Here is a 23,608-nt window from a genome sequence, read left to right on the forward strand (position 1 = left end):
TCGTTTGCTCCGTTTCATTCTCTGCTAACCCAAGCCCTTTCTGCTGCACCCACTACTGACCTCGTTGCTTCCTCAGGCAGGCACTGCTCCTCCAGAATGAGCTCCCTTCTGCTTGTTTTCTGGACTCCTTCCACATAAGCCTGGCAAAAAGATGTGAATTTGTGATGTAGAAAGCAGGACGAGATCCTCCCAGGTTCCCTGCCTCACCGTATGAACCCACACAATCACATCTCTTTTCTTTTGAACAATGCCTTGCCAGGCCTTTTGTAAACACCAACGCACATCTGCGTTCCTGCCCTGGGCACAGCACCTTGTATTAATTACGGTGTGTCTCATCCCTCTTTCACTTTCACGTGTTTTTTCACCATTTCCCCACAGAGTCAGCAAGTTGATTGACTGACAGCACAGGAAGCTCAACGCTCCCCGCGAAGCAAATGAGCTGACTGTACGGAAGTCGGATGTGCTTGTAAGATAACTTTATTACTAAACGTGTTTGCTCCCCTTCTAACCACGTACAGCGAGACCTAGGACACGCACCAGGCCCTCCTATGATCCTGTCTCAGGAGGATAAAACACAAGCTAAAGCTCCCAAAACACCAGCTGACCACAGATCTCCCCCAAGAACCTGTCAGGGCAGAGCTATTGCTCTTTTACAGTACTTTATGACATTGCTTAAATGAAAGCCTTGAAAAGGGAAGATCTCTCACATCACTGAAAAAAGCATGGTTTTAAGAAGATGCAGGAGGGAATGGACACACATGAAGGTGAGAGCAATAGGAAAGAAGCTGGGCTGATGGAGTCAGATGAGCAAATAACTCAAGCACTTTGGGTTTAATATGCTTTAGAATGAACAGTGCTGAAATGCAAGTAAAAATGGTTTTCATACCTGATCTTGAAGCTGATAGGTGCTTGGAGGGCTGAAAAAAGGCACCAGTGATACCCCACGGAGAAGACAAACTGCAAGGAGATGCAAACACATGGACTCGTGCATGTAACAACATTACATATTCTAAGAACTGTAACTCTACTTATTGTTCCCTTGCCTTTCCCAGTATTTGAGGGTTTTAAGACCAATCACACTGCTTGAAGCAGCATCCCCCTGGCAAATACAACTATAGCAGCCTAAGATGGAGCAAGCCACACGGCCGGCCTCTGCTTGGGGTTACCAGTCTTACAGGGGGCCAGCAGAGCTGGCTGCGTGCTCCTGCCTCAGGCCCAGCAGCGTGAGCTGTGTCAGATCAGCTCACACAGCACAGGGCTATGCTAAAACCTGGGCTGTGAACTGCAGCCGTAACAGCGCGGACTCGTGTCTCAGTGTGCCAGCCACGCAGCAGGGTGGAGCACGCAGGGGCTATTTTAAAGCAACTTAACTGGATTTGCAGGAGGACGGTTGTCAGAACACCAAATCTCTGCAGGAGCCCTACACAACTGCTGTTGACCAAAAAACCTTTACTGTTACTGTCATTTCCTCCTGACTTATAATAAATTGCACAGACCAAACCCTCAGCTAACGCAAATGACCGAGGTTCCATCACTCCCTCTGCAGATGGCCATATTTAGTTCAGCTGAGGATTGGTCGTGTTTTTATTCCAGTTTATTTTTTTATGACCTTCATTTGCTGTGTCTTCATCTGGTGTGTTTATGCGGCTGGTGCTTGGTTTTCATTATTTTTAACTGCATTTCAGATTATTTGCTCAACGGTTTTGTTCACATTCTCTCCTTTTCCATGAAATTGTAATAAAACACTTGGCTACAGATTTTCCAAATTGAATACTGATGTTTAGTGCAGCTAATTATGTAGCAGGGTTCAAAGTGAGTTCTATAATGTAACAATTTACATATTCTTGAAAACAATGGACACAAACCTAAAAACTATTGTTACAAGCTAGTTTCACAGTCTTCTGGAATTTCCTTTAAAAATACATATGTTTGGTATTCTCACGCATATAAAAAGCAGTAAATACTCAATTGCTGCCACCATTATAATATTTATGAATAAAAAAACAAAATACACTGATGTCTCTCAGACCTAAAGGGCCATTAAAAATGCGAGTGTTTTCTCCAGTAATCTCAAAGCACCTCACAAATATTAATTCAGCCACCTGACATCCATCAAGTTGTGTGCCAATGATACACACAGATCATTCTGCAATGAAATATTCAGGACAGTTGCAAAAAATATTATACATTGACTGTTCCAGCCACACCAATGTTCTGGAAAAATCGGATTCACTTTAAGCAATTTTAATAATTATCAGATTGACTTTAAACAATGTTATTGTTTAAGTATGGACTTAAGTCATTCTTTTTTGGTCTCTAAACCAACTGAACTATAGACAGAAAACTGTGTAGACTAGGCTACTAGGGAAGATCCAGACTAAACTGACTTTTAACAAAGGCTCCTGTGAGCCATACCTCTGTTTACACTAGCAGTAGCTAATAACTTAGCTAATAACCTAGTTAGCAGTCTTAATATGGTCCTTTACCCCAGGCTAACCTGGAGAAAACAATCATTCTTCTTGCAGCTCTTGGTGCAAGCAATATGCATGCTAACAGTTGCTTGTCTCTCTACACCACCCTTTTTTATTTTGCATTCTTTTCATTTTAAAATGTTACTTCAATGTTAATTAATATGAAGTAATCGGCATAGAAGCAGATTATCAATACATTGGCACTTTTGTTATTGTAACACAACAAACTTCAGAAGTTCAAGCACACCATCCCTATATAAAGAATATTTACCAAGATTTTCTGAGTGTGCTATAATAAGAATAAACTGTAGTTACACAGGTCTAGAATTCTAAGCATTTGAGTTTTTGCTTCTTTGTACATTCATCTGCCTGCACTGGAATTTTTAGTTCACAGTGTTATAGCTCAGGAGGGAAAACAGAAGAGAGGCCAACAGAAGTAGAGAATACGCTCTTAAAGCCGAGCAGGACTGTGACAGTGGCTGAACTCACATGGACTCAGTATTTCCAAATGTGACATACATGGAAAAACTGAATGGCTTCGCTGCTCTTCCCAGCTTGCCCTTTTCTATTTTTACTTATTACAGCGGATCAGTGCCGCTCGGTTAATAAGCAGCGACAGCCCTATTATGTCAGCGTCTACACGTCTGCCTGCTTCAGCTCCGTAGCTTCACACCGGGTTCGCCTCGCTGATGTGTGCTCACAGCACCCTGGGCACAAAAACCCTGCGGCCAGTTCAATGCCTGGGCACGGCGACTGCTCACAGCTCCCCCGAACGGGGCCAGCGCCCCGCGGCCCCGCACCGCCCCCTGCCGGCACCTCCCGCCACGCCGTCGGGGGGCGGGGCCTGGTGTGAGGTGGGCGGGGCCTGGTACAAGCCCCGCCCCCGTGGCGGGTCCCGCCCCGCGCTGCCCGCAGCACCGAGCCCCGAGGCGGTAAGCGAGGGGGTGCGGGACATCCGCGAAGGGAGCTGCAAACACTGCCGAGTGCTCAGAGCCCGCACCCCGGAGGAAGAGAGGGCACAGCACCACCCTGCAGCGGCACAGGAGCGCGATGTGCAGATGAAGCTGTCAGCATCCACAGCAGCCCGGCAGCTTTACAGCTCAGATGTTACCTGCTTGTTTGATAGGTAATTAATTACCTGTAACAACTGGCAAGGCATGCTGATTGCTCTATTAAGCGTACCATGGGTGGTCACAAGTAATTTTAAGATCTATCAAACATCATTCTGTCTAAAAACATTCCTTTGTAGCCAAAGGTGTAAGTTGCCATTATTCAGCAGAAAGCACTTAAAGCAGCATTTATTCCAGGCTGCAGCTGCTAGCAGGGGGCATTTTTATGCACCAATAGCAGGAACATGCTATCGAGACAAGCAAAATCTTTACTCCAAAAAGTTTATTAAGTGGAGCTTTTTATCTAATTCTCTCTTTAAGCCAAAACTAAAATTCCAAACTCTACCAACGTGAAGCTTAAATGAAAATTCTGAGCAATTATTCCTTTGGTCCATCATAATTTTTCCAAATTCTAGATTAAAAATAGCGGGTACTGGAGAGATAACTAACTAACGTTCATATACTACCTTAGGGAAGGAAACACCAACGTGTTATCTATTGACCTACGCAGATCTAGCAGCAGCACGGTTTCTAACTATATACTTGCACCTATACAACCACGGCACTACCAATCTACTCTTGATAGGAGTGTGTTGTATTGCTGATTTGCATACAGGAAAAGCAACATACTAGTATATCACTACTTCCGTGCTGAAAGTTATTTTATAGATATGCAGTTAAAAAAGAAATACATCCGTTACTAAAAAGCAAAGCAAAACAAGAATTCTTCCCCCTCCCTTAAAATGTACACGGCACCAAGTGTCACGAGTCCAGGAAAAGAACTCTATTCTTATTATATGTGCCCTATTTAAATATTACTGTTCTTAATAAGTTAACTAAACTGCTATATAATGGGGTTTATTTGACGAGCTTTGTGCTTGTGTTTGTGTAGTGCTGTTGGTATGCATTGTATTTCATGGAGATAAAACATAACAAGCTACCCTTCCTTCTTTTTATATAATGCCACATTTGTAAATTCAGGGATCCTACTTCAGGATCACAAGAGATAATAGAATATTATGAAAATAACAGAACGTAATGTTCCATGGCTTCATGGGTACCTATAAATAGTGCTTTACAACATTATTTGCATTTGTGAACATCAGATACTTCTACAACAAGAACGGCTTGCCCGTACTTATAAAGGGAAAAGGAAAAACAACTTGAGCTCACATATATCCCTAGCATTTTGAAAACAAAGCTATCCAAGCATATACACTGTTCTTGAGAACTCCACTCTTTGCAGGGAAATGTAACTGCTATACAAGATGAACATATCAAAAACTGCAAAAGGTATCAAAATGAAAGCCTACACATACAAATTCTATTTGAAAGGAGTAGAATCTGTGATATGACCTTATTATCATTTTTTAATAAAACTTCTCTTCTTATTGAAAAAAACCTCTCGTCAACTCCAGTATTTAATCAGATTGCCCCCTGCTTGATCTAATGAGCAAGTGCTGTCTTGTACAAATAAAAAATAGCTTAAGTTAAATGTAAAAATAGCATAAGCTCTGAGTTACACAATAAAAGATTTGGTAGGTCATCAGTAACAGTCAATATATGCTGGTAGACATTTTTTTATTCTTAGAAGTATTCTTTCAACCCCCAGGAGGGTTGTATATATATTATATATATATTGCCACTCCAATTAAAAAGTGGGAAATGTTGAGATGGGAAAGAAGCATCTCATTATACTCCATGGTGGACTTAGTGAACTAATTTCCCTATGAGAACAAACAGGAGAAAAAAAAAGTCCTCCCACAAACTTCCCCAGCTATCCAGAGATTAGGAAACCCAACCTGTCTTTCAACTTCACAGGAGCTGAAACTAAAGGTGCCATGAATAGTCGTGATCAAGTCATTGGTTTTCCAGAAATTGTGACTAAAATAGCTCTATAAACTTGTGCTACTCCTGGCACAAAAAGCCTCTCTCCCTACCTTTATCTGAAATCAAATTGTTTATTGCATTCCTTCCTCATACGTCAGCTCCTCGTGATGAAAACAAGCCAGTGATTAATACATTTTATTAGGTTGGTTTCAGTGACTTGAAATGAATTTGCCCTGACTCCTTAAGCATGCTGCCACACCCACTGAATGGAACTCCAACCATTTGAGGAATTCAAGATAGAAAAAAAATATCTTAGACGATACCTCATAAATCTATAGCAATAAAATTAACTGCACAATGGCTTTAAGCACAAATCATCTTCAGAAGGTTCTTCCCCCCTTTTCCTCCAAAGAAAAATGGCAAACCAATTGCTTAAAAAAAGAAAAGATGTAAAAGGTGTTCCTGGTGCTCTCCTACGACTCTCTAAGACAAGCACGCCATAGAAGACAGAAATGGAAAGTAGTCCAAACTTTTTCCAATTTTCTAATTACAGAGTGACAAAATGGGAGGTTTTATCCAAGTCCTGCTCACGTAGCTGTAATCTGTTGCCTTCTGTTTACAACACACAGATTTTATCTAAATTTGCAGGCTGGATTCTCATCTTTTTGCAGGGTAGAAACAAAACATACTAGACGAAGGATGGGAAGACCAGAATTAGCCTAGACACTGTCTGACAGCAAACTATACTTAAGAATTAACAATATCCTCTGTAGTAATTACAGCTTGTCTTGGCTTGAGTGATAGCTGCAATTTCTTTGCCTTTGGCATGACAAGATCAACTGTACAAAACATTACCGACTTAAAAGTGATTCAGTACTGGATTTTTTTTTAATATTACTGATTACCAGCTGAGACTTAAGAACTGACTAGACACTCACACCTTGCCTCAACCGCAAGGAGCTGTTTGAACTCCTGACAGCCGTCTGCACACAGCGTACAAGAGGATGCCTCACACTGAATTCCCTTCTACCAGTTTTATGCGCTGGGGAAAAAAAAACAAAACATAATTTCAAAGGTTTGTTGACATAACTAGATCAATCTACACACTTTCTTTCTGCCTGTATATGCAAAATTATGTAAACGGAAAATCTTTTTTCTTCAGATTGTAAAACGTAAATGGTCTCCCCATTATGTAGGTTTGTCAGTCCCCTAACAAGGAAACTAAGTAGGCCTTTATATGAAAAAATAGATTTCCTGTCAGCATAAAGCCAATAAACCAGGCCACAAAGCCAACTGTTCTGACACGTTACCAGATCCCACAGTATTAGCTGTGGTTAAAATGAAAACAAACTCCAACAACTCCGCAGCCAGGATGGGCTTCAACACATCCTGAAAGCATGAACTCAAACTTTTACCCCACTCCTCCAGATATGCTCTGTGTAACCGTAAATACCTTCCACGTAACCTGTGCACACATCCTCGGACACGGGCGCACCTGCTCCGAGCTGAGGGGCACCTGAGGCATCGCCCACTGCCCTCAGAGCGGCCAGGCCCGAGCAGCTCCTCACGGAGGACCAGAGGAATTGCTGAGCAGTTTTGGCTAGAAGGGACCTTAAAGATCATTTAATTCTATTAATTATTAATACCCCAGCAGGGGCAGAGGCACCTCCCGCTGCAGAGGGCGCTCCGCAGCCTGAGGCCAGGCACGGGGGCTGAGGAGGAGGAGGAGGAGGAGGAGGAGGAAGGGGGGGCGAAGCGCTGCTCTCCAGCCGCCACAGCCCCGTATTTACACACGAGCCCCAGCTCCTCCAGCCCAAAGGTTACCAAGGCGCATCCCACGCCCGCTCCCTGAGTTTTTCTCCTAAAAAAAACCCTCCCGTGCTTCCCTATCGCGTCCCACCCGCTCCCCCCCCTCAGCGGGGCGCCGCCCGCCATCTTGAAACCCCGCCGAGCTCCGCCGCAGGTGCGCGCCCCCGCGCCCCCCCCCTTCCCTCAGTGCGCATGCCCGCGAGCGGCAGGTGCGCGGCCCCGCCCGGCTGCGCAGGCGCGGTGACGGCTCGGCGGCGCGGCCCCGCCTCCCCCGCGGCTGGCAGGTGCGGGCGGCCGCCAGGCCCCGCCCCGGCCCCGCTGTGAGGGCGGCGGGAGGCGGCGGGCGGAGGGCGCCGGGGGCGGGCGGCTTCGGGCCTCGCTCCCCGCCTCGATCCCTCCCTTGGCGCCTCGCTCCTTTCCCCAGAGCTCTTCGGAGGGCCCCCGGAGCCGAGTAAGGGGACGAGGCTGAGGTGCGGCCCCTCCCGGCGGCATGAACCGGCCTCACCGCGGGGCCGCGGGCAGCCGGGGCCTGGGCACGATGGAGGTGAAGAGCAAGGTGGGTGCCGCGGGGCGGGGGTGGGCTCACCTGGAGCGCCCCCGGGGCGCTGTGGGGGTGTCTGTGGTCCCCGGGGGGGGGGGGTAAAAGGGGTCTGAGGGTTTGGGGGGGGTGTTGGGCTCCCAGCCCTGCCCAGGAGGGGAAGGAGGTGGAGGGGGAGAAGGTGCGGGTGTCTGAGGGGAAAGAGGGGTTTTAGGCGGAAAGCCCAAACCTCTTCTTCGTCCAAACCTGGAAAGAAATATATATGTATTTATTTAACTTAATGGCTCTACATTTCTATACTCTATTGTTGTTTTTTTGTTTATTTGTTTTTAAAGTAGAGCATATTCTTACAGCTCGCCCTGTTTGGTAGAGTAGCTACCTGGCTGCCTTCCCTTAACACAGCACTTGCCTTTAAAAACTCCTCAAGGACTTTACACTGGGAGTTACTTTATCAAGCCCGTATCTCTCTTGTGGCTTATACCAACAGTTCCTTGCTGTCAAAGCTTCGCACGGTTCTCTGAATCATCTTGCACCATTATCTCTGCATCCGTTCTTCCAGTTGTTAATTTCTGTGTGCTGCTGAGCCATGGTCTTGTTGGCAAATCTTTAGGGTTCTGAAACATTTTATTCTTTGTTTTGGTTTGGATGGATAATATTTCCTCGACTTATCATTTTGCAGTTACTTGCAAACTAAAATTTACAACAGTAAAGATGTGGGATCTGAGACATCTTAATTGGTGTCAAGCTATTAAAAAATACATATAACTTGAGATTAAAAACCCGTTTCCATTGTCTGTGCTCACCTCTACAGGAATGTGTTTTCTTCTATCTGTGAATGCATCTCGTGTGTCTCTGTTTTTTCTAAACTAGTCTCCAGTCTGTTTGCTTGTGTTGTGTCCTGTCGTTTCCTGCAAATCAGGTATCGCGACTGCACTGTGGGTGAAGCAGCTAGGACATGGGTGTCTTTTTTTTTTTTTTGAAGATTAATATGGCAAAATGCTGAAACTTCTACTACAAAACGTGTGGTTGGCTTCTCTAGCTTGCGTTGGTGGTAATGATTTTTTTAAAGTGTTGTTAACTTAACCTTCATGTGGCCAAAGTCAAAATACACAGGAATACCTGGCAGCCACGCTTCCAAATACTAATTAAACATAGCTGTTGCTGTGGAATATGCCTTGCCTTAGCCCAGATCGCTAGGTTTGATGTTCCCCCATCATGTGCTTTGCTTGATTTAAAATGTATCTGGAGATCAGCTGAGCGATGCACCCTTTGGTATTCATAGAGAAGTGCTGAAGTTCTAATGAATAGGGACTGTCTCTTAAGTGCATATTATAAAGCAGGTTTCAAGGCATTCCTCGAACTACTTGTCGCTAATGCATTATTTAAACTCACCTTGATTTAATGTAGCATGGTAGTCATCTTCCTTCTATGAAAATACGGAATTCTGAAAAGAAAGGTTCTGTGGGAGGTGGAGGGGAGCATTACCGCCTGGCTTTGAAGGCTGTGATGCACAGCTCCTTATTTAGGTACTCCAAATCAATAATCGTGCCCTTACTGACAAAGAGATGTCAGCACAGCCCAACTCGTTATATGAGGAAAATTATTTTTGTAGCCTAGCTTGCTCAATTTGGGTAACTGGTCTGAGCTAGCCCTGGGAAGCCCCATACTGTATTTGTTCTGGCTAACCCTTTCTCTAATCACAAACAAGTTTTATACACCCTGTTAGAGTTTCTGGTGATGGTATGAAAGCCCCCAGACAAACTTCTGGATTCTGAGATAGAAAGTTCAGGTCCCTGTCCTGGTACCCCTTACAACTTGGAACAGTTTTTTGGTTTTGTTTTGTTTTGTTTTTTTTTTTCAGAATGAAATCTAATACTGATAAGACAAAGACGGATACAGTAGCTCTAAGTTTTGTTCTGTCACTGTTGCTGGAGACCACTAGTAGTATAGCAGCAGTAGGCTGTGTTATATAGCACTTAAAGATTCCTCTCAAAGGCCAGTCTTACTCGTGTCCTTTAGTAACTTCTTAGTAAGTTGACATAGCTTGTGTTTTCCCAGATGAGTTACCATGTAACAGCAAGTATTTGTAACCAGCTCCAGCAGCAGGAAGCTTTCCTTTCTTAAATTAGTCTCTCTGAATCTTTTGTCTCCTTTAAACTTCTTACAAGTTGTTAATTTTTGCCAGTGCATCTTTTTTTCTTTAATGGCTTGGAGTGCAATATTTGATATAAACCGAAAACAATTCAGAAGGATAAAATAAACTGCCCATGAAATTGCATGGTTTTACTTTTGTGTTTATCTGCTTCCTAATAGCATCGAGCATCTGGCAAGCCCCGTTAGGAAGTAATAGCCAGATGATTTGTTTCTTGGTGTTTGCACCAACTTCATATAAAATCACGTGGAAAACTGAAATCCCAAGTTTGAAAAGCTGGTCCTTTGTCTGCCTCCTGCAGTAGGACTTAACGCTTCCTTCAAGTTGAGAGTAGGTTTGTTGGCTTTTTTAACGTAATAGTATTTAAACTACATAGTTTTTCAAAGCCAAGCAAATGGAATTTGGTGCAATGCCTGGAGAGTTTCTGTAGCCTTCATACTTCAAATAGCTGAAGCAAGATTAAATAGGAACACGAGACAAATTCTTTCACCGACGTCATAACTGAGCATGCTGCCTCTGACGTGGAGGGAGGGCCTCCTGCAGGCGGCTGTTTGCTTTTTGGTAAGCACACATGAATCATTCTCCTGACTTAATGTTCCTATTATTGGAGTGTTTCTAGGAGAGGAATGCTTATAGCCTTTAACTGCACCTTTTGGAGGAAGGAGAGGTGTTGGGGCAGGGCAGGGTGCTTTGCTGTGTAGTGTTGGAGTTAGCATATTAACACCCTACTAACATCAGGGTCTTTATCTCCTTGTTTTCATTTCTTTGTATGTGTGAACTCTGAAGCTTTTATTCTCCAAAAGGCTGTAATCAAATGTGAGGTAGGGTTGGTCTGGAGGCCTGGTATTGTGCATCCTCACGTCTGCTGGGGGTAGCACATACAGGACACTGAAGCTCAGACTTCAGCCAGTATTTTGTTCTATGTGCCCTCGTGCTCTGCTTACAATTAAGCTTGAAGCATTGTTAGCATTAGTTTATAAAAAAAAAAAAAAAAAAAAAAAAAGGTATCTTACTTAGGGGAGTAAAGTTTTAGTGGAATAGGGAGCTGGGTTATTTTGGGTGTTTCTTTATTGTTGTTGTGTTTTTTTTGTTGTTGTTGGATGATCATAATGACTAAATGCACATGCAACCCCTGAAAGCACAGTGCCACTGATGAAGTGTGTGGCATTGTGTATTGTCTGCACCTCATCTGTTTTAAACTTTGGATGCAGCTACATTTTAAATGGCTGTGCAATCAAGATTTGAGTCTTGTTGGCAGAGGCAAATCTTCTGAATGCTCTTAAGGGGGGTAGTGGTTGGATTCCCCCTTGATTGCTTTCCAAGCAACAGCAGAATTGCCTTAAGACCATCTCACTAAAGCTTTAGGGCACGTACATAGCTTGTACTGAAAGTCGAGAGCCGTTCTTTATATTCGTCAGGTCAAAGTGGCTTTTTATTTATGGTCTGAACAGCTAGGAATACGAACACTACTAAGCCTTGTATGCATTAACCAGAGCCACGTATCAAGCTATGCATGCCATTCTAATGTGCTCAGAAACTTCCTTGAAAACTTTCAGGTAGTCACATACCACAGAAAGTCAATCACGCTTGTTTTTGAGACACCAACAAACAGTGCTGGGTATCAGTTCCCTCCCTTACCCAGAGCATGGCTGTTTCAGAAGCACGTGAGAATCTGCTGTTATTCTTGCACTGGTTTGTCACCTTAATGCTAGCTTCCCGTGTTAGCAAATGCTTCGACACAAACAGCAGTGAAAGCAGCTTATGAGAACTTTGGAAAAAACAATGTTAATGGACCTTTGTACTCCCCTTCAAAATTATTGGTTATAGTTTTGTTTACTCTTTTTAATTACAAAACATACTTTTGCTTGAGTATATGTTAGATTTCCATGCAAATAAAGGTATATTTTGTTGTAGTTTGGAGCAGAGTTTCGACGGTTTTCTCTGGAGAGGTCCAAACCTGGGAAGTTTGAGGAGTTCTATGGATTACTGCAGCACGTGCACAAGATACCCAATGTTGATGTTCTAGTGGGATATACAGACATTCACGGAGACCTGCTGCCTATCAATAATGACGACAACTATCATAAAGCAGTTTCCACAGCCAATCCTCTACTTAGGATTTTCATTCAGAGGAAAGGTAAGCACACTTGAAGCGGGTGAATCATTTGTTTGCAGTACCGTGCTGCAGTAACAGGATGACGTGTGGAGGAAATGCCCTCTTCTACAACGCTGAATTCCATAATTATAGATCATGAAATTTATTTAGAATTCTTCTCTCTTGCTTCTTCCTCAGGCAACCTATTTATGCTTTGTGCATTTTTCTTGTATTTAGTTTGGTTGGATAAAATAAAGTTAAATCTCTAGCAAGTGCTTCATTCTGGTTTCATTTAATTAAATGAAAATAAACTTTCAACTCAGTATTTCTAGGGTTTTATACTCCATATGTTGGATGTGTTTCATTTAAAATTCCAGCCTTGATCAGACATAGGGAAAGACCATTACAGCATGGAAAAGAATCTAGAAGGTCTTACTACATAAAGTATTAAGTATCAGTATAAAGACTAACTTTTAATATGCTATTCTTATCACACTTTTCTAATAAAACAATCAGAAGCTTTCAAAATGACAAATTGGTTGTGCAAACTTCGCAAATGTAAATGCTGCTTAGTTTGTCAACTTGCTTTTTAAAGATAGCATGTTTTCTAGGTACAAGTTCAGTTTGTCTTTTTCAGTGTCTGCTTTCATTTTGATCTGGAGGCAGAAATCAATTTTGAAGTTGCATTTGTTCTTGTCTAGCAGAATATATCCAGTATAAGGAACTGGAGAAGGAGGTAGAATGTAGTAATGGGACTTGAAATTATTTTACTCCAGAGAAGCCAAGAAAAATTAATCTCTGCATTTGTTGGTTTTCTACCTACTTGCATACAGGAGTGTGTGTGGATGCATGTATGTGCGTAAGTATGTATGTGAACGTGTGCACGCGCAATTCCTGTCATAACACAGTCAATGGACTTGTTCCTTAGCTATTCTGTACAGATGTGCGCTGTTTCTGGCTGTTGCTTGTTGGCAGACATATTTTCCTTAGAAAACACTAGGGCATCAGAAGCTCTTATTGACTTTCCCACTCCACAAAATGAACAAGCTCCACAACAAGCAGCCTGACAGAAAAACAATATTCAAAACCAGTGTGGCTGCTTGCCAGCTGCTGTGTTTCTGACAATGTATTTGTCTTGTTGAGTGTAGTATAGCAAGGACTATATGCTTTCATCCCTGAATTGCCAAGGGGACAAACCATTTGCTTTAATAGAATGGTGATGTAGAAGAGGTCTATGATTCCATTTAATCTCTTACTGTAGCCATATGACGAAAACAGATAAGCTACTTTGTCAGACTGGGATTATTGAGGTTACATTTTAACACCATATGTTTTTAAATTGTTACTAGCGTTAAACTCTTAATGCCAATTCATAGTAGCGTAGCATCTTTAACACTTCATTCTTTGTATCTTTATTTAGAGAATGATGGATTATTTCTTACAATTCTGCAAGAAACTGAGAATAGAATTGATATAACGTACAGAACGTGAAATAAGATTAACCCACATAAGTTTATCATGACAGGAATTGATTGGCAAGAAAAGCTTTATAGAAAGTAGTAGCTGTCATCACCTTCCCTTTGACACTAGCCTTCTGGCTGTAGAGCTTTAGGAAATAAGGAGCCCGGTGCGTCCAGCACTTCCAGTGCTGTACTTTGTTCTGAGTTATTTGTGACCACTTTGATCACTTTTGTTGATTACATTGAGGTTTAACATCATTGTCTTGCAGAACAGGTGTCTATATGATGGAAAATGTGGAAATAATTGGTTCTGTGTTTTATTTCTGATAAGTTATGTAACTAATACTGAGCTGCCGGAGTTTGAGGTACATGTGCAGCAGTCTTACTGTTAAGGTGTGATTAATTCATCTGCATGGCTGTGGCAGTTTATTGACTATACCTCTAAATCTGAGAATCAAATACTTGAACATTTCCTATTAGTGGGGCTGCTCTGATCTGTGCTGTTCTGAAACTACAGTGATAAACTATTCAACTTTTTCTTCTTGTAAGGCTTGTTGTGGTTTTTCCTATACTATATAAAATCAGCTGAAAGGTTCTCTATGGGTTTTCTGTTGAAAAAGTGTCCTCTTTTTGTATACACAGTGAGGATAGTTGGGAATTTAAGGTCTTTGGCAAAAAGCCACTGGGGAATGTGACAGCAGTGTGGGGGAGAAAGTTTGTATTGTCTTAAGATATGAAATTTTATTACGGTATTTTACTGGTCTAGAAGAATGCATTATTTTTTGAAAGCTAGTGTAAGATATGTTCAGACTACAATAAAATCCAGGTTAAATAGTGTTAGTCTGCATCCAAAGAACACTTCAACGGGTTGAAGTGAGAGCAACGGGGTGTTTTTGCAATTGTACTATGTGACAGCTGTGGTAACACAAGTCTAACCTAGAAATTTTGTCATGTCAGAGTAAGCATACTTTTGTCTAATAATCACTTCTGACTCCTAATTTAGCAAAACTGGAAAGCTGTCTGTCCTAAGTATGTGTATGCTAGTTAATGTGGTAAGAAACCTGGAGATCTTCTAATGAAAGTATTAATCCTCTCAAATTTTTCTAACCATTAGTACCTTTCTGTAAAATATTTATTTTTCAGTGTTAGGTCTAAATTAGAACTTGATATTGCACAAATTCAGAATGACTATCTGTTTGCAGAAGGTAGTTGCCTATTGGAGTTTTATTCAGCAGTTTAAGAGATTAACAGGTACTGTTGACATCTGGAATGTAAATGTTAGACTGATGTATCATGATTAAATCCAGATGCATGGGAGTCGCTCTGTCTGTGAGAAAAATCTTACTGGAGATAAAATCATGGAGGGGAAACAGTCCCCACAGGCACTAAAGGGCAATTTGACATGGGGGATTTTGCATTATAAATAGATAAATAATACAGACAATAACTCAGACTATGTATTTCACTAACGTCCGTGAAGCTCACTTGTAAGAATAGTAAATTACAATATCAGTTCTGCACTGTACATGGGTTTATAGAGTAAAAAGTAGATTCTTGAATTAATTAATTTCTACTTATTAAAGTAGACTTCTGCTATGAGAAAGCTTTATTTTGGTGAAAAGACAAATTGGCTTTTTAGAATAGTGGGGAAGATCCCAGCTGCATCGTGTCCTTTTTCTGAGAATACTGTTTTGTTATAATGTGTCACTAGATAAGACATGATTTGTTAGATCTTATTTTACAATGGTAAACTGCATTCGTACTCCACTGTAGTAAGGATTTGGGGTTTATGCAAATGTAATTCTTGAGGGGTAACTTTACATTGCCTAGCAAGCAGATCAGAAAAACACTGTAAATATGTCTTGAACTATGTTAAATTGAAACCAGATTTGGCACTTGCTGGTTGTTTTAAATTTCATGTAGTAAGCATATACAGATTGGTGCCACCTTGAGTTTGAAGTTAACAAATAATCAATTCTATGCTATGTGGATGTTCTTCTTAACATTATCTGTAGTTAACACCTTGTCCTTTGGCTTTATGCCGAAATAGTTTGCACTGCAGCTTTAAACTGATTAGCTAGGTGCCAGAACAAAGATGCCTTTGTACTTGAGAATATTGCTTTAGAAAAGTTGTTTAGCAGTGAAGTTAAACAGTCATGCTGTTTGGATGAGATATGGAGAGATGAGTTTTCTTCATCAACCTTTTGCTATCTCCCCCCCTCCAAATTATACAATTTTAACTGTGTATCCTAAGGTTTGTACTAGTTTTGAATTCTTACACTGTTAAGACCAGTTGCAATGCAAGAACCCAAGATTGCTCTGCTTTAGTTTCTTAAATGTTTTGATGTACATAGCTCACAATTTTGGGATGCTATTTCACTTCAGCAAAGCGTCATTTAACTTGAAGTATGTCTCAAAGCAAAAGTACCAGCTCAGTGTTAAGATTTCTGATAGTGTTTGTCCCGTAACAGCCTTTAGAAGTTCATATCTCTTCCAATACACTTCTGTTCTTAGTTTCAGAAGCACTTGAGTCTCTGATGTAAGTTCTTACAGATGTACTTACATAGGATTTCTTTCAAAGCCACTCCTTTTGCTGCTACACTTCATGATTTACAAACTTGAGAGACTTGATTTGGTCAAAAATGTAGGGCCTAATCTGCTGATAGTCATGGAAAGCCACACAGGCTGATGACTTTTTTGTGTGCTCCAAAATTGTACCAGTCAGGGAAGGAAGCTGTGAAAAGCCATGTGCATGGTTCTAGAGCTAACCGTTGGGTAGAGCACAGAAACAGACTGATCATTTGCAAGAGCCAGTAAATCTTCTGGGATGCACGCAGTGTCTGTATGTTTGTGTAGCTAGCACATTCCAAACCTACCGTGTGGGCCTGGCAGCGGCAGGAGGGGGATCACGGTATGTGGCCTGCCAGGAAGCTGGAGGAGCTTTACCAGCCCTCTGCAGGAAGCTGGGAACTTCGCTACGGTACACGTTCTGTCGTAGCTGATGTATGAAACCGCCATGTACTTTGAATCTTTGACGAGAGTCTGAATGTGTGCACTTTGAATTGAAGGAGGAAAACCAGAAAGTGAACACCTTTTAGTGTTGCAATACTTGATATGGAAGAGGAGTTGTAAGAAAAGCAATACCTACAATGCTTTGATACTGTTTCCAAAGCAATGCCTATACTAAAGCTAGTAGAAACCTAGTGTTTCGCTGGTACCAGTATTAATTGGTACCCACATACTAGCGTTGCTTTTGTCAGTATTTTATGCTCTAACCCAAAATGTTCGGCATGTACATTTTTTCTTTTTTTTCTTTTTGATGAGCTTACTCTAATAAAAAAATATGGCCTAAGGTCTGAACAATATGGAACTAATCAGTCAGAGCGCATCCAACTTAGTCAATGGCTTTATGGAGAACTTCCAAAAGAAATAGTTATTTGGGAGTAATGCAGCACTAGATGTCTAGAAATGTGTCAATGCAAACCAAAAAGAAGCAAAGCTTTTGAAATGAGGCAAAACGATGTGTCTTGTCCATGCAGTGTCTCTCTGGTACTTGGAATATTTTTTCACTAGTCTTGCTGAATTTGCCGCTGTTTGTGCAGCATAAAAACCAGAGCTTTAGAGCATCAGAAATCTTAGTGCTTAATCATGGACTGCACAGAAGTTTTTACATAGTTTTTGAAATCACTACAATGCATACCAGCTGCTGGTGGGGGAAGGAGAAATCATGACCTAAAAATTAACCTTTGCACTCATTAACGTTGTTACTGAATTCTGACATTCAGGTCACCATTATCTATTGTTTGTCTGATAATCTTTACCTGTATTATCACTTCCTTGCTGTACTTGTGCATTACTCTGTATTTAACACCGAAAGATCTTTAAAGCAAAACCCTTCTGTCTAATGTTATTTCACAATTGCCCTTGTTTTGTAAGCAGCTGTAGTTCCAAATAAAGTAAGGCTATTGCAACTCATTGAATTGCAAAGATCCTCACAATGTAATGACCAGATGTCTAACTTGAAACTGGTTTGATGGGTTGTCAGTAGATAAGGGCAAAGCTTCTACTCATACTTCTTTCTTTGATCATAAACTTAAAGCAAAGATTAAAAGAATTGCTCCACATTGTCTGAAAAAAATCAACATATTAGTTTTCAGCTATGGAGTGCAGGATTTTTAATGGCTGATCTTCAGTCGGATATTCCAAAATGCATTTTACACAGGAAATGGGAAGTGTGCATTTGGAGAAGTGTTTTACACTTCAGACATAGTCCACCTGTTAAGTTCTTTGGTTTGGGAGTTTGTTTTTGCGTGTGGTTGTTTTAACAGAGCCTCTCTTCCAACACAAAACTGACTTAACACTCAAGCATCTGAAGAATGAGTTTTAAGCTATTTCTAAAGTTCTCTTGCTTGGTGTTAGATCTGTTATTATTTTAATTTAGTCTTAAACTATACCTTTTTCTACTGAAATATTCTGCTGAACAACAGCATTAATTCCATGCTTACCTGAGAGAGCCTCTTGGGTTCCCAACTAAACTAAAATTTATTTCTTGTATTCAGTCACCTAATTTAACGTGCTCAAGTGTAGCTGGTGCAGGTAGATTCTTCTGTTTGCTTTTCCCTTCTTACTTTTCCTTGTGAGACTCTTGATTATCTTTGTTATTACATGTGCAGATCCTAAGGCAGGGAAACAGATTTCACAGAAGCTGAGTGTGTGAAGTGGGAGAGAAGCCAACATATACTTGTATGTGTGAAGTAAGAGCATCGTGGGCTGTCTGTAGTAAATTAACGCGTGGAACAGTCTGTTAGTATTGCCTTTCTTCATTTAGCAGTTTTTACAGAAGCAGTGGTCTGGATGACAAGATGGCCAAATGTGAGGAAGAACAGAAGTAAAAATTATTATGTGAGGCATCCATGTCATCTGAAAGTAGCTGAGATATACTCAGGAGTCACTTCTAAGACTAATGTAGCAGAAACTTATTCAGAAGTTGCTCCCCTCTGTGTTAAGCAACTTCTCTTGTAAGGAAACTTACAATCTTTAAACTTTAGTTTGATACAGATGTTCAGTCTTTAGTAGATGGCTTTGCCTGTTCAGATGTGATCTGTTTCTTCAACTAAAAACTTCCATATATATATTTATATATATAAATATATAATTTAAGCCCTCTTCAGGACATTCTTTAAACAGTTGATGAACTATTACTATTCTGTACACACAACGAGTTTATAATCACTTTATTGGTAGGCTAACTTTAAATTGTGTTATTTTGAATTCTATGTTGTAGAATTCTAAGTCCACAGTTGTCTTAGATGAACTGCATATTTTAAAAAAGCAACTCATTTTCGGTAGCCTTGATGTCAGGGAAGGAAAGAGTATTGCAAGTTGGAATAGATTATTGCTTTGGAATTACTTTCTCTGTTCTTTTTTTGTTAAGCCATCTGAAGTGAAAAGTCCAAGTACAGCTGGCACATGCACTCATATCTTCATCTTAGTATGGGGGGGGGGGAAGTCTTCTGGTTTACAGACTCATGCTGTACTTCATCAACAATTGAACAGTTCTCCTGAAATTTCACACTAGGATAGCATTCCCATAGTTATTTCAATCCACAGATTAAAATGTAAAGCTATTCTTTTATTTCTGTGGCCAGACCAATGGCATCATAATGTGATGTTAGAAAGAAATCCTCCATTCTGAGTCCCAGGGTTAGTGCAAACTACTTCTGCTTGATTTTAATCCACTGCAGAAAAGTCTATGCAACATCACAGCAATACCAGTGTAGATCCAAAGGAATTTGGATCTGAATGCATTTCAGTTCATCGTTTTTGGAGTATACTTAATGAAAGCTTCCTTTGGCACATAGGCATTTTGGACATCAGATTATTTCTGCAAAACCTGTTTTTTCCTGTTAAAGATATTTGACTTGCATGTGTTTTTTTTAAAGACAGTCTAAGCCATTTGTACACTTCTGTACCAAATCGTGGCAGTATTGTTTGTTTGAAAAATCTTGCTTGAAAAGTGTTTGTGTGTAAGGTCTCTTTGTTCCTGCTCCGCAGCCATTTTACCTACGTTGCACAGGGGGGCAGGGAAAGGAGCGCAGAATGGAATAAGCTTTCTGGAGTTTGAATCCAGGTCACTTGGCCAGCTTCCAGGAGCTAGGCAATAATAGGCACACTGGCTGCCTTCCCTTTTTCATTCTTTCTTTTCCAATGATCTGAAACTTGAGGAGAGAAAACTAGCAAGTGGAATTACTCTGAATAAAATTAAAGCGTTTCTAGGAATGTACTCGTTCTTTCCATTCTAACCTTTCTTGAGCAGCTAGAATATAATTCTTTGTCTCTACTACTGCTGACTTCCTTTAAATTTTTTGGGTACTGTTTTTCCTTTATTAGTAGGAAACAGAAACCATTACAAATGTTGATGAATCCCATAACATTAAAGCTCTTGTTTCAAGTATAGAGAGATGTTTCTACTATAGCAAGCCTTAAACCTTCTAGGCTGGGCATTTCATTCTGTTAACCTAAAACATGATAGCAATGCTATATGGACCATATATAAAGTGATCTAATCATCCATGTGCTATGTCTTACAGAAGATGCAGACTACAGTGCCTTTGGTACCGATACTATGACAAGGAAGAAAAATGTCTTATCAAATGTGTTACGTCCAGATAACCACAAGAAGAAACCACACATTGTCATTAGCATGCCGCAAGACTTCAGACCGGTATCTTCTATTATAGACGTAGATATCCTTCCAGAAACCCATCGCAGGGTACGGCTTTACAAGTATGGAACTGACAAACCCCTGGGATTCTATATACGAGATGGCTCTAGTGTCAGAGTAACACCCCATGGATTAGAGAAAGTTCCGGGGATTTTCATATCCAGGCTTGTCCCTGGAGGTCTGGCTCAAAGCACAGGCTTGCTGGCTGTCAATGATGAAGTACTGGAGGTGAATGGAATAGAAGTTTCAGGAAAAAGCCTTGATCAGGTTACAGACATGATGATTGCAAACAGCCGTAACTTGATCATTACGGTAAGACCAGCAAACCAGAGAAATAACGTTGTGAGGAACAGTCGGACTTCCGGCAGCTCTGGTCAGTCTACTGAATCTAGCCTTCCAAGTAGCACACCAAATATTTTAGCAAATTACTTGCAAGGAGAAGAAGAGAGCGATGAAGAGGACATTGTTATTGAAGACAGTGGCGAGCCACAGCAGATTCCAAAAGCTGCGCCTACCAGCGAAAGCATAGAATCGTTGACGCAAATTGAACTGCATGAGTCAACACAAAACGGCTTCCTTCCTTCCAGCGAGATGAACTTGAATCATTCAGCAGGCAGCATTAGCATGGAATATGAAGTACAAGATCCAGATCATAAATCATTAGAAGAAGATGGAACTATAATAACGCTATGAAATTACATTGGTGTACTTTGTACTTAGCAAGGATGCCATACATGTTTTGATTTGGTTTAATATGTAATATGTTTTATACCTCTCCATCTACTGAGCACTGCAGTTAGATTAAAAGGAGAAAAAAGTAAATATGAGACATTCAAAATGATATAAGTTGACTAACTTCAGTTAATTCTGCACTTCCATGTAAATACTTCACAAAGATAACAGTTCATAACTGACTGAAATTGGATGAGGAAAATTTAAACTGAAAATGAAGGATAGTTAAGAGATGGCTGTGAGCTTTCTTTTAAAGGTACTTGATTTTTTTTTATGTGAAATACTACTGGTTCTATAGAAGCAAACTTCCATTATTGTGTGAGGTCGATTATCTAATGTGCTGTGGTTTCATGTTCAACTGAAGTGCTGCTTACATACGGTGGTGCTGCTTTAGCCACTTCATTCCTGTTCTGGTCTGCTGTTTTGCTGGTAGAGCTGTTTGTGTGGCTCTGCGTACGAGGAAACAAAAATAAGCAGGAGGTGGGGTGGGAAGAGATTCTTGATTGGTCAAACTCCCTGATTTGTTGAGCAACAGTGGTAGGTGACAGGGGTCAGCACCCTGACAACAGTCAGGGCTTGGAGGTGGGGGCTTCTGAAGTTGTGTCCCTTTGTAAATGAATGTGCAACCACAGGCTCATTAGTCAGGCACCTTTACTGTTCTTAATTTGCCTTTTATGGCCGTGTTAACTTACTTTTAATGACACTACGATTTTTGAACTCAAATGTGAAAGTCTTAATACTTCTGTATCTCAAAGACCTGTTCTCATTTTAGTTTGCTATATTTAAGGATATCATTGGATTTAATTGCTAATCCCAGTAAATTTTAAAGAATTCAGATGTAAACATAATGCTATGGAAATAACATACTATGTAATCTATGTTAAAATCAGACCTAGTAGAAGCTGTAAAGATTTCTACTAGCAAAAGTTTGTTGTAGTGAATCAAATGTGAAAAGTCACTTTTTTCAAACCTAAATGATTCAGAGCAGTTTAAATTGACTCAAGTTCCTGGATTAAAAAGAAAAAAAGCTTGAAGTCAGGATGAGGCTTTAATAGAACTTGAGCTGTTATTAAAACTATTTGTTCTAATGAACTTAACCATAAATACTGATCTTCCTGTGCACCGCTGATTGGGTGTTTTGAATCTTACAAAGTTTTGCTGTATTTAAAGCAAAATACTGATGACAAGTCCTGATACTGCAAATGTACAAGCAAGCATGCACATAATCAGCTGCAAATTTACTAGGACAATTGTAAGGAAAGGTTTCTACAATACTCTCCGCATTTGAGATCTCCCCTTTCACCACTTGGCACTGTTCCCTACCTGATCCTACGGTAGGAACATAAGTTGTTGCAGGAAAATGAGATGGGAACAAATAGAGTTGAGGAGAAGGATGCATGGAGCTTCTCAGCAGGGATCTAGCAGTCTAGGCTAGCCTCTGAGAGAGGTAGAATGCGGCCAGTTCTTGTACTGTGCTTACCAGAGCCAGTACTTCGGGTTTTTGCACGCGTGTTCTGCCCTGTGGGGAGATGTAATAAGCAGGAAAGGAGGCTAATCCTGTTCTTTTTCCCCAGTCTATCTTGGGGAAACATCTACCTCTGGTAATTCTACTAACATGAGAGTAATGTTTAGGCACCTGTAAAAGGCTTCAGAGCACATCAGAGGGTAAAACTCCATTTGTTTAAGCTCTTTGTAATTATACAAACAAAATTGCTACAGGTATTAGTGATGTTTAATTTTGAATTAATAATCTCAAGTATTTAACATTGGAGTTTGAGTCTCATAGATTCAAGGAAGGCTTTGTTAATGCCCCTTTTGATTTACGGAGAGTTGGCATAACAGGCAATGGCATGCATTGCAAGTGCAGGTTAGGGTGGTTTTGTTGGATTGATTTATGGCTTCCTTAGTATGCATTTGGAGAGGCCCTGGAATGTTTTCCCACAAGACCAAGAATTTAAGTGTTTTACTTATATTGCTAATTATTAAAATGAAGTTACTACATCCACTTAGTGTGAAATGAGAAAAATAAATGGTTCTGCAATGGGTACATCTTAAATATGCATATTTTCTGTCAGTGCTGCTCTACACTTCCTTTATTGAAGGAAGATTGTTTACTTTAAGATATCTTTTTTTTTTTCCTTTATCAGAAGACTTTCCTGTATGAAATCATCAGCCAATGGTGGCTTTCATTTATTACGCTAGTTTGCACTTCTGTGCCTTTTGTTTACTTGAATGTATTGTGAATTATCGAAGGAATAAAGGCATGTGGATGAGAAGAGAATGAGGTCCACAGATACAGAAGATGAACTGGTAGTGCACTTACTTCAGATGTAATGGTTTCATTTGGTGGAAATACATTCTGGGTCTGCTGTGGTACTTCAGTATTTTGCAGCTTAGGTGCAAGGTGAGCTTACACAGGGGGGTTGAGTCTGAGACTGCTAATGTTACAAGGCAATTAATTGCTCAAGTACAAACACCCAAAGTGAGTGTGCTACCAAACTCTTGTGTTACCTAATTTGTGCTTTTAACAGATGCATGAATATTTTGGATATATATGCCAGTATTAAGGACTTGTAGAAACTTAACTAGGGTCCCACTATAAATTGCATGAGGATTCACCTCTTAGGACCTTTCCTGCAAACTGATTGATCTCTAAATACATGCAATGATATTTTTTAACAAATAATG

General features: G+C 40.7%; 2 protein-coding genes across 2 annotated transcripts in view; one reads left to right on the plus strand and one right to left on the minus strand.

The window, feature by feature from the left end:
- Positions 1–346, minus strand: part of RIPOR3 (RIPOR family member 3) — a 51,802-nt gene extending 51,456 nt beyond the window's left edge. The window contains exons 1-2 of the mRNA XM_084296513.1: positions 311–346; positions 61–140 (exon numbers count right to left, since the gene is read on the minus strand). The gene's annotated coding sequence lies outside the window, so the exon portion shown is untranslated. The remainder of the gene's footprint in view (positions 1–60; positions 141–310) is intronic.
- A 7,201-nt stretch (positions 347–7,547) lies between these two features.
- On the plus strand, positions 7,548–21,065 carry PARD6B (par-6 family cell polarity regulator beta). Its single transcript, XM_084296554.1, has 3 exons — positions 7,548–7,775; positions 11,824–12,046; positions 20,055–21,065. The coding sequence occupies exons 1-3, from the start codon at positions 7,710–7,712 to the stop codon at positions 20,879–20,881; spliced, it is 1,116 nt and encodes a 371-aa protein (XP_084152680.1). The 5' UTR covers positions 7,548–7,709; the 3' UTR covers positions 20,882–21,065.
- The last annotated feature ends 2,543 nt before the right edge of the window (positions 21,066–23,608 follow it).

Source organism: Netta rufina, assembly GCF_964035555.1.
Source record: "Netta rufina genome assembly, chromosome: 16".
NCBI lineage: Eukaryota > Metazoa > Chordata > Aves > Anseriformes > Anatidae > Netta > Netta rufina.